Raw genomic sequence first — 13,907 nt, 5'->3', positions numbered from 1 at the left:
TGTAGAAAGTCACACTCCCTTGTTATAATTTTATAGCATTCTTCTCATTAATAAAGTTTAGGAATTCCCATTCGGTGCTGCATATAATATTTTGTTGTGTTCATACAACGGAATTTGACTTATTTGTGGAATTTAGGAATCTAAGGCCATAGTTGGATGTGTGAATATTGTTAGAAAGCTTAATTGTGTTTGACTTATTTGTAGGTGTATGAAATTATAAATATAAATTAAGGGGTGTTTATAAGAAATATTGATTATACAATGTCTAGTTCTCGTCGGCCCTGACTTTCAAAGTGTGCGTTTGCGAATGTCCGGTGGAGGGGCATGAAGTCGGTTGATATTTCAGGGTCGTCCAAGTTCCACTCTAACTCCGTTCAACATTCCGAGTTCTCAAATATCTATCCGAGGTGGAAAACCATTTAAAATATCACATGCCGAAAATTGAAATGTATCTATGGTAAAATAAATCTATGGTAGACTCCCGCCTTATAAAAGTATATGTAAATAACACTCGTATAGCTATTGCTCCGAATCCTTCTGCGTCCAATCTGCTGGTTCCGGAGAATTTCATAAAAACTGGTCCAGCGATGGACAAAATTCGTAACGGCAAATGGAATGGTTGGATAGTCCCACTAGGCGTGCTTTTGCGTTTACTCTCTGTGATTACGGCTCAACCAGGTATGTCATCTCAAGAAAATGCTCATGAGTGCTCTAATTACCTGCAATGTTGGAGTGTTTCCATTCAGTATTTATTTTCTGGTGATATGCAGGATTTCTAAGTATTAGGTGTGGAGGAAAAACGAATTACACGGCAGAAAACAACATAACATGGGTATCTGATGCTGCTTACATAGACGTCGGTGAGGCAGCAGACATAGGGGACGCCAGTGCCTTGGGTTCTTACTTGCACAGTCTACGTCATTTCCCTAAGCCCCTTAACAGGTCTTGCTATAAGTTGCCCGTGGCCCCTAATGTGCCTCATCTCGTGAGATTATGGTTTGTCCTTGGAAATTTTAGTGGATACCCACAGGGCGCAAACTTCTCTTTCTCCATTCAGACACTGGAAATGTTTTCTGCGCAAAACATAGAGATATCTACATATCCAAATCAATCTTATTACGAATATATATTTGTTACCTCTGGCAGAGTGCTGTACGTTTGCTTGTTCAGAACGCGGTCGAATGATGATCCCTTTATATCTGCTATCGAATTGAGGAGGCTCCAACATGGCATGTATCACGACGCTAAACCAGGAACACCTTTGTTTTTATACTCAAGATATGATATTGGTAGAAATTCTGTTGTTAGGTCGACCAGTTGAACTTCTATTTGCTTACTGAAATCTAGCCAAAAGTGAAAATTTGTATTAAATTTCAGTGCTGATTCTAGTAAATTCAAGGCTTCCACTTCTACCTCCCAATTGAATTATTGATATATCACCAAAATTTGATGCAGTTGTGATAATTTTTGTTAGTTATTAACATGTATATCTTTGAATGGTTAATTGGGCAGGTATCCTCAGGACAAATTCGACCGTATCTGGATACCGTTAGAATCTGCAAGTATTTCACGGAACGTAAGTGTGAAAGAGCCTATTTCAACAGCCAATACCAAAGACCTCCCTCCAGCTGCTGTGATGCAAACTGCATGGGCTACAACCCCGCAAACCGATCCATTCTCTTTGGCTCCAACATTCTCATTCACAGAAAATCCATTACTGGTGTTGTATTTTGCAGAGATCGAGACGATGAATGTCTCTGAATCGAGATCATTTAATGTCCGCTTAGATGGTAAAAACGACTCTGAAACCATTACTCTGATGCACAATTATTCTGCTCTAGAGGCTACAATCGCACTCGAATATGGGATGGAAAGAGAACATACGTTTGAACTGGTTGAGAGCAGTAACTCCACGCTGCCTCCGATAATCAACGCTTATGAGTATTATTCGCAAGCTGACAGCGACCTGCTAACATATTCGCAAGATGGTAACAACGCTTGCGCTCAGCAAATTTGTTTCAAGTAAATTACTGACATTATAAATACATGTCTAACGAATTAGTTCTTAAACTGCAGTTGACGCTCTTAACGCTATCAAAAGGAGATTTCAGATTGGATTTCTGACCCTTGCTATATGATACCCTGGAATGGAATTGGCTGTGATGACACTACTTTGCCCAACAGAATTTCTGAAATATAAGTTTAATTTTTCGATTTGTTTACAGCCTAAATCACATGATTAACATGTTACGATAATACTCTTACTCTGGTTGTCAGCGATTTATCCGGAAGGAAACTTACAGGGACGGTGCCTAACGAAATTGAACAGTTAACCGCATTAGTTAATGTGTAAGCAAAATTCGATCCTCCTCTCTTTTTTTATAATGACTTTTTAATTTTGAAAATGTATTTTAAGATAATTGTTTTAAGTTTATGAGGATTAATTCCAGTGAACATTTACAATACATATAATTTATTTTTATTTAATATGACTGCTCAGTAAAGTGTAAAGAACTGATTGATTGTTAGTCTCCTACATGGAAACATAAAACTCGATTCGGCAAACTTTTTATGATATTTATTATATATATATATATATATATATAACTTTTTATGATATTTATTATATATATTTTTAGTGTTTATGTTTTTATAAAATAACAAACTATTATGACTTTTATGCAGATATTTACAAAACAACAACTTGAGTGGCACTCTGGAATGGTTATCTAAATTTAAAAACCTTAAAGAATTGTAAGTATCTCATTTTTTAATTTATTTATTTTATTGAAAATTTACTTTATTTTTTAAATTTTATTTTAAGTTATATAAAATTTAATTTTGTTTTATGGAATCAAAAATGTATTTTCACAAGAATATAAAAAACAATCATTTCAGCGGTGTAATTCCAGCGAAGCTTTTCCTCGATTGTTCACTGAATCTCAAGTAATCCTATCAATTTTATATTCATCAACTATTCGTTGAAATTTGAGTAATCATTTCCTATTATATACTCATACCCAATTTAGGCTTTCATTTCAAAATATAATTAATCATTATCATCTAAGTGCAAGACGAAAAAGATTTTCTTTTGTGTTGTAGTTACTCAGGAAACCCGTACCTTATTCAAACAAGAATAAATGGAAGGCGATGTCTTCAGCATAATTCAAACAATAATAAATGGAAGGCTGTCTTTGGGGCTGTCTTTGGAGCTGTGAGCGGAATTGTAATTCTCCCGGTGATAGTGATTGGTATTGTTGTAATAGTCGAGAAAAAAGACGAGGGTGCAGCCACTAAAACAACCGGGGCGAAAAAGGAACCAAAATTTTTATTATGCCAACGTGAATATTAGAAATATTAGAATATGATACAGAGTGGGGCTGTGCCTTAGAAACGAAATACCGTCGTGTAACTGTACTTTACATGAATGATTTGCAGACTCTTCGATCATTATGGTGCCAATTCCAACAAAATTCCGTGCCTTCACTCTAAATGAGATGATAGCAGCCACACGCAGCTTTAGCCGGGAGATCGGACGAGGTGGATTTGGATCGGTGTTTCTCGGCAAATTGCCACAAGGACAGGTTGTAGCTGTAAAAGTGCTCTCGTTGTTTTCACGAGAAGGAATTAAGGAGTTCTTGAATGAGGTAATTCTCAGAGATTACCCTGGAATACGTTTCAATTTGTAATCAATCTATTGATGTTTATGACTTAAAACAGAAAACTCACACAACTTCATTAATCTCTTTGCTCAATTACATCACACTTATATAAGAAATAACACAAACTAATTCCTAACCACTCATAACTAATTCTGTTCAACCACCTACAACTAATTCAGTTCAACCACTCATAACTAACTATTTCTGCATTATTCTCACATCCTCCCTTAATGGAGAAATGGATTTTCTACAATACCTAACTGACTTCTAAAAACTTCAAATTTGATTTTACCAAGGGGCTTAGTAAATATATCAGCCACATTATCCTTGGTGTTACAAAATATCAATCCAATTTCATTTGAATCAATTTTCTCACGTACAAAGTGGTACTGTAACTCAATGTGTTTTGTTCTAGCATGGTAAACTGGATTATGTGCTAATTTGATAGCACTTTGATTATCACAATTGATACATGTTACACCACCACTTTGATTATCACAATTGATACATGTTACACCACTTTGCGCTTCTTCAAGATCTGCAAGAATTCTCCGCAACCAAATAGCTTCACAGATGGCATTGGTCAAAGCTTTGTACTCTGATTCTGTTGAAGATAAAGAAACAGTTGGCTGTTTCTTACTACTCCAAGATACGACCCCTGATCCAATATGAAATGCATAGCCAGAGGTAGATCGTCTGTCATCTGGATTTCCTGCCCAATCTGAATCAGAAAAACCTGTCAGTGCAACATCAGATACATCAGTATACATAATACCAAGATTCACTGTTCCCTTTAAGTATCGGAGAACTTTCTTTGCAGCATTCCAGTGATTTCCTGAAGGCTTAGCCATGAATTGACTAAGGATACTGACTGAGTATGCAATGTCTGGTCTGGTAGTGGTGAAATAGTTCAAACTTCCCGACCGCCAACATACCGACAGCCAACATACCTTTAGACAGCAATTTGAATGGAAAATTGGCTGATTTCGGTCTTTCAAGGATGGCTATTGATGGGGAGGCTACTCACATTACCACCGCAGTGAAAGGAACGTTTGGATACCTGGATCCAGAGTATGTGTAATTTTTTTTTTAATATTTTATATTAAAAGAATTTAATATATTATTGAGATCTGAGTGCGTAGATTTTGAACTATTTTGGAAATCTCATGAACTCAACCTCTCTAGCACAGAGCATATTTTGAAATTTTGATAACCTTTTTTCAACACCTCTCTAGAATATTCTTATATGTTGATGACCTTTTTTGACCTTAATTGTCAGCTAATTCTTTCTAGCGAGTTTTTACAGATATTTCAACACTCAAATGTTGACGGAGAAGAGTGACGTGTATAGTTTTGGAGTAGTTTTGTTAGAGATCATATGCGGGCGAGCACCCATAGATATAAAACTGGCTAAAGAAAAAGTAAACATTGTTCGATGGGTAATGAATCTTATCATCACTCATCCAACTATAAACTTTATCAATAGAATAATTCGTACGGTATCTTCTGGTGGTTGCTAACAATAAGAATTGGCATATTTACAGGTGACACCATATCTGGTAGAGATGGGTGAAAATGGTGGCGAAATAATAGAAATCATAGACAAGAGGTTGGGTGGAAGTCACGACATGAAATCCATGACTCGTGTTGCCAAAGTAGCCCTGAGATGTGTTCAAGCTGTGCCGTCTTGTAGGCCGAGTGTGGTTGAGATAGTGGTAGAACTCAAAGAGGCTCTCAGAGATGAGGATAAGGATTCCATTTCCATTGCAGAGGATATTGGCATCCACAATGAGGATTTTGTGGCAGGTAGCGCAATTTCGAATAAACGCGAAGGCATGGAGCGGAGCGAAAACAGCTCCAACATTCCAAACGTAGGAAGATAAGTGTTCGCAGGTTGTTGCGGATACGGATTGGATGAAATGGCGAACAAAACACTTGAACCACATTTTAACGAGAATGATAACTGGTTATACCATATTTAAACTTCACCTGGTGCTTCCATTCGATGAATATTATGTACTATTATTATAGTACAACGATCGTTTATTTCAAAGAAGCAAAGCAAGTAGTATATTGAATATTTCAGTGCCAGAAATCAGATTATATATTTACATGTCAGGTAGACACTGCTTATCTTCACACGAAAAAGAAAAACTGATGATAATAGATATTGAAACTAATTTATAGTACACTAAATCCACATTTTCCATCTTATTTAGTATTATGTGGTTGATAAATGTCTATCAATCACATTAATAATTACAGAGAAAAACCTTCTTATTTGACTATATTATTAATAAAAAACACTTATCTAAATCCAAACCATTATAGAACTTTTGTACTGAAACCTAATCCGTAATCTGAAGTAGAACTTTTATACTGAAACCTAATCCGGAATCTGAAGATCAATCAAATGAGACGCATAATTCTAAAATTATTAATTCAATCAAATGAGACGCATAATTCTAAAATTATTAATTCATATTTGACCTTAATAAAGTCCCTTTACCTATATAATGCTTGGCCTCCATAGAGAATTTGTCATTTTGAATTCTCTGTAAACAGATGAAAGTTAAATAACAAAGCTTTCTTTTTAAAATTGGTACTTTATCAATTTTATGATAAGTGTACATTTCAAAAATAATAGCCAGGCATAGAATTCAATTTTATTATTTGTTCATTAACCCATTCCATACTTGAAAGGAAAATTGGTTTTTCTTTTATATAAATATGTCACCAACATCACATGTTCTGTGAGTTTTTTAATAAATAATATTAAAAAAAATATATTTTTATGAAAAATGAATTTTTATATAATTATCTTTGAAACATGTTTCAAAAATATATCTTTTAATTTTATTTTTTTTATAAATTTTCAAAATTCTTCGTAATCAAATCCAATAAGGTGAATCAACTATATAGATAGATGGTCCTTTTCTTGAAAAGTCATTTTTGCTTTAGCCATCAATGAATTTCATAAAACAAAAACAAAAAATAGATGGATGTTCTTTTTCTTGAAAAGTCATGTTGCTTCTGGCCATCGTGAACTTCATAAAACAAAAACAAAAAAAATAGAGAGCAATGGGTAGCTTTCGATTTATGATCTAAATCAATTCTCAAGTCATTTTACCACTGTGTCAATTTTCTACCTTAGTTAATTTTAAAATCAATAAATTTTAAAATTTCAACTTAGCTCTCTTTAAAGAAGGGAGATTTCACAAAAAGATCACTGATTATTATTCAATATTTTTTTGTCGGGTCAAAATTTTATTAATAATGTTGGGCATATAAATATTATTTTTGTTTGGAGTTTAGTGACATTTTTTATTTATTTAATTTTTCTTTTTTTTCATTCTAGTGAGTTTAGTGTATATGTTTGGGGATGAGATAGAGAGATAAAAGAGAGATAGATAGAAGAGGGGGGAGAGACAGTGACAACGTTGGAATGGAGAGAGAGAGAGAGAGAGAGAGAGAGAGAGAGAAAAGAAAAGAGATAACAGGGGAGAGATAGAGGGAGGGAGGTGAGAAAGGGAGAGAGGGAAAGGAAGAGAGCTTGGATGTGAGAGAGAGAAGGAGAGAGGAAGGGAGAGAAAGAGGGAGGTAAGAAGAAAGACACAGAGAGAGAAAGGTGGAGTGAGAGAGGGGGAGTAACAAGGGATATGGAGAAAGAGGGAGAGAGGAGAGCAAGAGGGAAGAGAGATAGAAGTGGGGAGAGAGGGACGGAAGGGGAAGAAAGAGAGAGAGGGAGAGAAAGATGGAAGGAGAGATAGATAAATATGGAGAAAGAGTGTATGTTTTTGGGGTGATATAGAGAGACAAATAGAGATAGATATATATAAAAGGTGAAGAGAGGGAAGAAGAGAGAGATAGAGAAAGGGAGAGATAGATAGATATGGAGGGAGAAAGCATGTGTGTTTGGGGAGAGGGGGTGAGATAGAGAGACAAAGAAGGAGAGATGGAGGGAGATATAGCTATAGATGGAGGGGGGAGATAGGGAAGAAGAATTCTTGCACTAGATGCATTGATTTCGGTGTAGATGGTGATTTCTAATCCTATTTTATTGCTTGCACTAGATGCATCAATTTCAGCGTAGGTGTTGATTTCTAATGATATTTGATTTCTTGCACTAGATGCATTGATTTCAGTGTAGATGTTGATTTCTAATCCTATTTGATTGCTTACACTAGATGCATTGATTTCAGTGTAGATGTTTTCTAATTCTATTTGATTGCTTGCACTAAATACATTGAATTTAGTGTAGATGTTGATTTTTAATTCTATTTGATTTCTTGCACTATATGCATTGATTTCGATGTAGATGGTGAAGTCTAATTGAATCTATTTGATTACTTGCACTAGATGCATTGATTTTGGTGTAGATTTTGATTTCTAATCCTATTTGATTGCCTGCACTAGATGCATTGATTTCAATGTAGATGGTGATTTCTAATCCTATTTGATTGCTTACACTAGATGCATTGATTTTAGTGTAGATGTTGATTTCTAATCATATTTTATTGCTTGCACTAGATGCATTGATTTCAGTGTAGATGTTGATTTCTAATATTTTTTAATTGCTTGCATTAGATGCATTTATTTTAGTGTAGATGTTGATTTCTAGCCTTATTTGATTGCTTGCATTAGATTCAATGATTTCAGTGTAGATGTTTTCTAATCTTGTTTAATTGTTGCATTAGATGCATTGATTTCAGTGTAAATGATGGTTTTTGATTTGATGTAACTCAATGTATGATGGTACATTAACTTAAAGTGGTTGGATTAACAATGTGCATTGATTTCGGTGTAAGCATAAAAAGATGATAGACAATTTGCATTGATTTTTGTGTTATAGTAATTCAACCTATTACTAGACAAGGTATGATGTTGACTACAATAGTTCGAGTTACAGAATTGAATGGTTTACAATATCAACTATCATTTTCATATAATCGATATGAAAAGATGGAAAAACTAACAAATAATGTAAAGATTTTGTAAATTTGACCACTCATTTAAAAAAATCAAAATTGTATTATTTCTTGGCTTTTACAAAACAAACTAAAGATAATAATAATAATAATAATAAAATCATCAAAATATTTTGAAAGAAATAAATTATTTCAAACATTAGCAATGAAAGAAATGGTTTCAAGAGTGATCTTGAAGGAGTAAATTATTAGAATTACTCTTCAAAATATATTTAACAATGCGTGGAGTGACACTATTAAGAATTATTAATTGTCAAAAGTTGTGATACCTAAAATTAAATGAAATATATATGCAGTATCAATCGTCTTGAAAACTATTGACAAGATTGTCTCTCTTCTTCATCACCAACTAATTACGAACCGACAATTACATACACTTATAAAAATATAACACAACAATTGTAACATTCACAAACATTACCATCCAAATCCAAACGCAGAAACACACAAACCACTCAAAGCATCCAAGTGAAGATGTACAAACCATTCAAGACAAGCAACAAAATCAAAATTAAAGAAGAGAATGATATAGTCATGTCAAACAAAGAAAACATAATGTAATTTTCAAAGTATGAACTTTAGCTCAAACATATACGTAATAATGATAATCTAAAAATGTGTCATTGTTTCCCTCAAGTGGAATCATTTAGATCGAGGGATCAAATCCCTCGAGGTGCAAACCTTTCCTCAAATTCCACACTCCAAAAAGAAAGTTTGCAGCTCGGAAGATTTGATCCCTCTCGGCGCATGATGGATCCGGAGTTAGATGGATCTAGGATGATAAAGATATTCAATTAAAGGACTCAAAAATATGAAATTCTTGGATCATCTTAATGATTATCTTATCCAAAAATTTTCATCTATTTTGATCGTATTCATTTTCGTAACTTTTACCAACAAAAGGGTAAGCCTTACCAAATCTTTCTAGATTATTGAGACTCCCTTCAAAGATTTGTTCTTATTCCTTAACTAATCCTCCATACAGCTATAAATTTTTCTTAAATGTTTTGTATTATTTCTAACTTTTGTTATTTTATTAATGTGTTTCCCATCACAATTGGAAATGCGCTCTCTTGGAATAAAATCTCCCTATATATTTTACGTCATTGTGTATTTTAATGGATGAGAGTTAGCAATAGACAATTTACTCAAAGTATTGAATATTAATGTCATTGCAATATTAATTAAATATTCAATCTTAAAACATCATGAAAATTAGCCTTTCATTATGCTATGCTTTTAAAGCTTATGTACAACATGATTATAGATACACACTAAAATAGTTAATTGTAAATTAAGATATTGTCTTGGCTAGGTAAAGAAAAAATCATTAGTTACAATCAAACCATCCAACATAAGATCATTCAAGGAATCACTCGACCCAAATCTATATCAACAAGCATAGGGTGTTTTAAGAAAAATAATTAAATAATAGTTAAAATAATTTGTTCTATACTTGAGTAAACTAAATCAATTAAAAATGTAATAAAAAAATTAGTTTTCATCTTTTTCCTCCAAAAATATTTACCCTAAATTAACATATATTAGTTCTTTTTAAAATTGATTTCATTAATAACATTTTTTATTTAGTAACACAAAGCATACAATAACATATAAAATAAAACGATCACAAAAAAATAGTTAAATCAACCTTAATTCATAATTCATTCCATAATTTAAACAATGGTATCATATCAATACTCTTAACATGTTACAATAATACTATTACTCTGGTTGTCTTAATTCATAATTCATTCCATATTTTAAACAATGTTATCACATCAATACTATTAACGCGTTACGATAATACTATTACTCTGGTTGTCAGCGATTTATCCAGAAGAAAACTTACAGAGCCCAACGATATTGCAGAATTAAAAGCGTTAGTTAGGCTATAATAAAAATTAGATCCCCTTTGTTTTTTGGGTTGTAATCTGTCCTTTCAATGAAATGCTTCGAATTGTAGATTGTTGGAAGGGTTGTAACCTATCCTTTCAATGAAATCCTTCGAATTGTAGATGGTTGGAAGAAACATGAATAAATAAACAAGATCCGCAGGCAGCGGTAGCCCCTCTCTGGCCTGAAAACAAATAATAAACTAATTATAGCTTTGGAATTAATGAAAAGAGACGTGGTAGCACTAGTACGGCCACAATCATTTATACTTGCTCGAGTCGTTAAGAATAGGCGAATGAAATCCAAATACTAGTAGCGTGATTTGAAGCCAAAGAAAATTATCAGAGCTCACTAAAATTCTGTCAAGAAAAATTAAGGCAATTTCTAAAAACTATGTTGAGGACAAAGTATAATTCTTGCATGTGTGAGGATCAGTACGAACCCTGTTCATACAACTCGTGTTAGAAACCACCGTTGGTATCCCTATAGTCAACACCTATTTCAACTTTTTTAAGGTAGCTCAAAATTTCTCGGATTTTGTGGCGATGCACTTCCTTTCGGATGAGGACCAAAAAGGATGAGTCCGTACAACCTCCTATTAGACGCTTTTTCTGAGTGTGAGCCAGCATATGAAGGAGAGAATTTTTCATTATATGCCAACATGCCCTCTAAAAATGCATTGTAAATCCATTGAGACCCGATTCTTGGTCTAGAAAGAAACTCCAAATCACATTGATCACTTCCTCTTCCTCTATTCTTTTGCACAACTCTTTGTTTTGTTTTCTTCATTTGATATGAGTGCAGTGATGTTGAATAGCATATCTTGGACAACATTGTGATCGACCTCAGCGCTTTCATTGTATAACTCCTCAAAATGCCTGAAGGTTATCGTCTTTCTTGCTGAAGATTCTTCCACTCTGGAACAATCTGCTAGCACTATCTCTTTTACACTGTTCTTTTGTGTCCTGGTGTGATTTCAAACCTTCCCAATTGAACCGGTAGTTAACAACCATTCTTCTTTCTCTTCAAAAAGACTAAGCTAAGCCCTTCGCCGAGCCGAAACCTCAACTCTAGTAAATTTTCCCAAATTTGCCTAACTTATGAAGTTATTTCACTGAGGCCAACTCGATCTACTTAGAAATAACAAGACATCGAATCGAGCCAGCCAACCTTACTCTAAATCACCAGGCGTGACTATGTAAGTTTTTTGGCTACTCCGGCTTCTGGGTGCTACTCTAGCTATGTGAAAAGAATTTATCTTCACGTTCTTTTGGCATGAGGATATAGAGCTCAAGGACATTACTTGAAATGATGGTGGTCGATAGCAACATTCCATGTTGGTCAACAACAATAATAATGTTGACAAGTGTATGTTGGCAAGTGTATTACAGATGTTGCAAGTTTGTGACAATTGTTGCAGTTGAAAAATAGATGGGATCCGCACAGTACATCCAAAGCACTAACTACATTGAATTGTAAAAAACTAGTAGTTATTAGTTGATGCTCATTGATACCCCATTCCTAACAGGGTACCTAAGTTATCCTATAGGTACCACTAGTATGTCAGGTTATGTTCGGGTTTCAATTGTGCTAGTGGAGGTTTCTAACACTGTTGCCTACCCTGGAGGAGGTGGAAAATTATATGTATGGACCAAAGAATGAGTAACATTAGTGGTAGACAATGTGGGGTTTTTTATAGATGGCAAAGTCCAGGGTCCTGGTAGGAAAATCGACTAGTTGTTCCACTCCATTACTTGTTGGTGCCCAATCCCCCATTTCATTTCTTATGTTATCCGATAGGGGCATATGGTCAGGATGTTGGCCTGAGTAGAGTCCAACTCTATTTCACAACTGATTAAAGGCACAAGAAATTTTGGGATCTTAGATGGTGATGGGGACAGTTCGGTTGTTCAAAATCTGGGAGGAAATGATTCTTGTGATGGGAGATTTAGGCTAGCCAAGACGAACGGAAGAACTGGCCCCTGCATTGAAGATTTCGATGTGTTGGACGATCAACAGAGGAACTTCAAGACTCGTTAATGGAACAATGAGAGCTCTGGGATGAGCACGGTCATGTCTGAGGGCAAGGGGAAGAATATGAATTATAATTATGCTTTCTATGCCCTTCGCCAGAATCCAAGCGGCGAAAAAATAATTGTCAAATGGAGGAACCATGCATATCACCAGGCGCTGTTAGAAAATTTTGCAGAGGTAGAGGAGAGAAGTCTGGCCTAGAAATTAGTTGCGATAAGGAAAGTCTTTAGTTGCGGAAAGGAAATCACAACTACACAGAGGCTTAATTAAAACACAGAAAATAACTCACAGTGAAACAGAGTAAAAAGCAAAATGGTTGCGGTAAATCTACTTGTGAAAGTTTAAGACCATAATGCAACTAACTACACTTTAGATTATATGTTAAAACATAGGGAAATACATTTTCATGATAAATTAGAGGTTGTTGCTCCAAGTAAAACAAAAAATATCTTACTACAATTTACACTTCACCAAATTTGTGGAGTAACACACAGTAAAACACAATAATTGTTGTTTTTGAGCATCCACCAAAATTTACTCCACAATTTTCTCTTTACCTCTCAGACTTTCACTCTCTCTCTCGCTCAACCTAGAAAATGAATTTTACATTCATATTTAGCCAAACATACAACTTTGACTCATTAATACATGTCAGAGCAAATACTTAAGACACAAGATGGGCGATTATACAAAATGAGGGATTTCCAAAACTTGCAGAGCTTGCAGACTGCAAGCGAGAGTTGCACAGTAAATGTTTGCCCATACTTATTTACCAAATTCATTAAGTTCTTTAAACTCTTTGTTGTGCTGTGGAATGGTCAGCGATGTACTTCTGCGCAGACTTTAGTCCTTCCGCCTACAAACAAAATCGCGACCCTGCAGGAGTTGAATGGGAAAGCATGGTGTTTGTTAGTGTGTTTAAGGCGATGGTTGGGATTAAAATTTCCAACACTCCCCCTTAATCACAACTTCCGCCATTGACAATTTCCAAACAGTCTCTGAGATAAACAAAACTTTCACATGCCAATGACTTTGTGAAAATATCAACAGATTGTTCATGTGACCTGCAGTGCTGCAACACAATTTCATCATTGTTAATAAACTCTCTGATAAAATAATATTTAGCATCAATATGCTTAGTACTCTTGTGAAAGTCAAAATTCTTTAACAATGCAATTGTGGATGTGTTGTTTCAAAAAATAGTTGTTGTTCCCTCTTGATCGTGGCGAAGATCCCTCAACATCCTTCTCATCCAAACTGCCTGACATGCTACTATTGTTGCAACGACATATGCAGCTTCTGCTATTGACAGTGATATTATTGGTTG

The 13,907-nt window shown here is 34.6% G+C and overlaps 2 protein-coding genes and 1 pseudogene across 3 annotated transcripts in view; all 3 read left to right on the top strand.

Moving 5' to 3' along the window:
* Nucleotides 1-470: 470 nt before the first annotated feature.
* On the top strand, nucleotides 471-2,196 carry LOC149253422 (uncharacterized protein At1g24485-like). The gene is made up of 4 exons (XM_089454471.1): nucleotides 471-678; nucleotides 771-1,308; nucleotides 1,513-1,988; nucleotides 2,077-2,196. The coding sequence occupies exons 1-4, from the start codon at nucleotides 471-473 to the stop codon at nucleotides 2,136-2,138; spliced, it is 1,284 nt and encodes a 427-aa protein (XP_089310597.1). The 3' UTR covers nucleotides 2,139-2,196.
* A 1,146-nt stretch (nucleotides 2,197-3,342) lies between these two features.
* LOC149253420 (putative LRR receptor-like serine/threonine-protein kinase At5g48740) overlaps nucleotides 3,343-13,907 on the top strand; it is a 54,575-nt pseudogene continuing 44,010 nt past the window's right edge. Inside the window, exon 1 of the transcript XR_016265471.1 lies at nucleotides 3,343-3,647. The product of XR_016265471.1 is annotated as a putative LRR receptor-like serine/threonine-protein kinase At5g48740 (transcript). The remainder of the gene's footprint in view (nucleotides 3,648-13,907) is intronic.
* Nucleotides 4,613-5,796, top strand: LOC149253421 (putative LRR receptor-like serine/threonine-protein kinase At5g48740). Its single transcript, XM_089456833.1, has 3 exons — nucleotides 4,613-4,733; nucleotides 4,969-5,101; nucleotides 5,207-5,796. The coding sequence occupies exons 1-3, from the start codon at nucleotides 4,663-4,665 to the stop codon at nucleotides 5,543-5,545; spliced, it is 543 nt and encodes a 180-aa protein (XP_089312959.1). The 5' UTR covers nucleotides 4,613-4,662; the 3' UTR covers nucleotides 5,546-5,796.

This window comes from Pinus tabuliformis, chromosome 7 (assembly GCF_031772625.1).
Source record: "Pinus tabuliformis cultivar Carrire ecotype Pingquan chromosome 7, CPIR1, whole genome shotgun sequence".
Lineage (NCBI taxonomy): Eukaryota > Viridiplantae > Streptophyta > Pinopsida > Pinales > Pinaceae > Pinus > Pinus tabuliformis.
The sequence above is the reverse complement of the archived record's forward strand: the minus strand, read 5'-3'. Positions and strand labels throughout refer to the sequence as shown.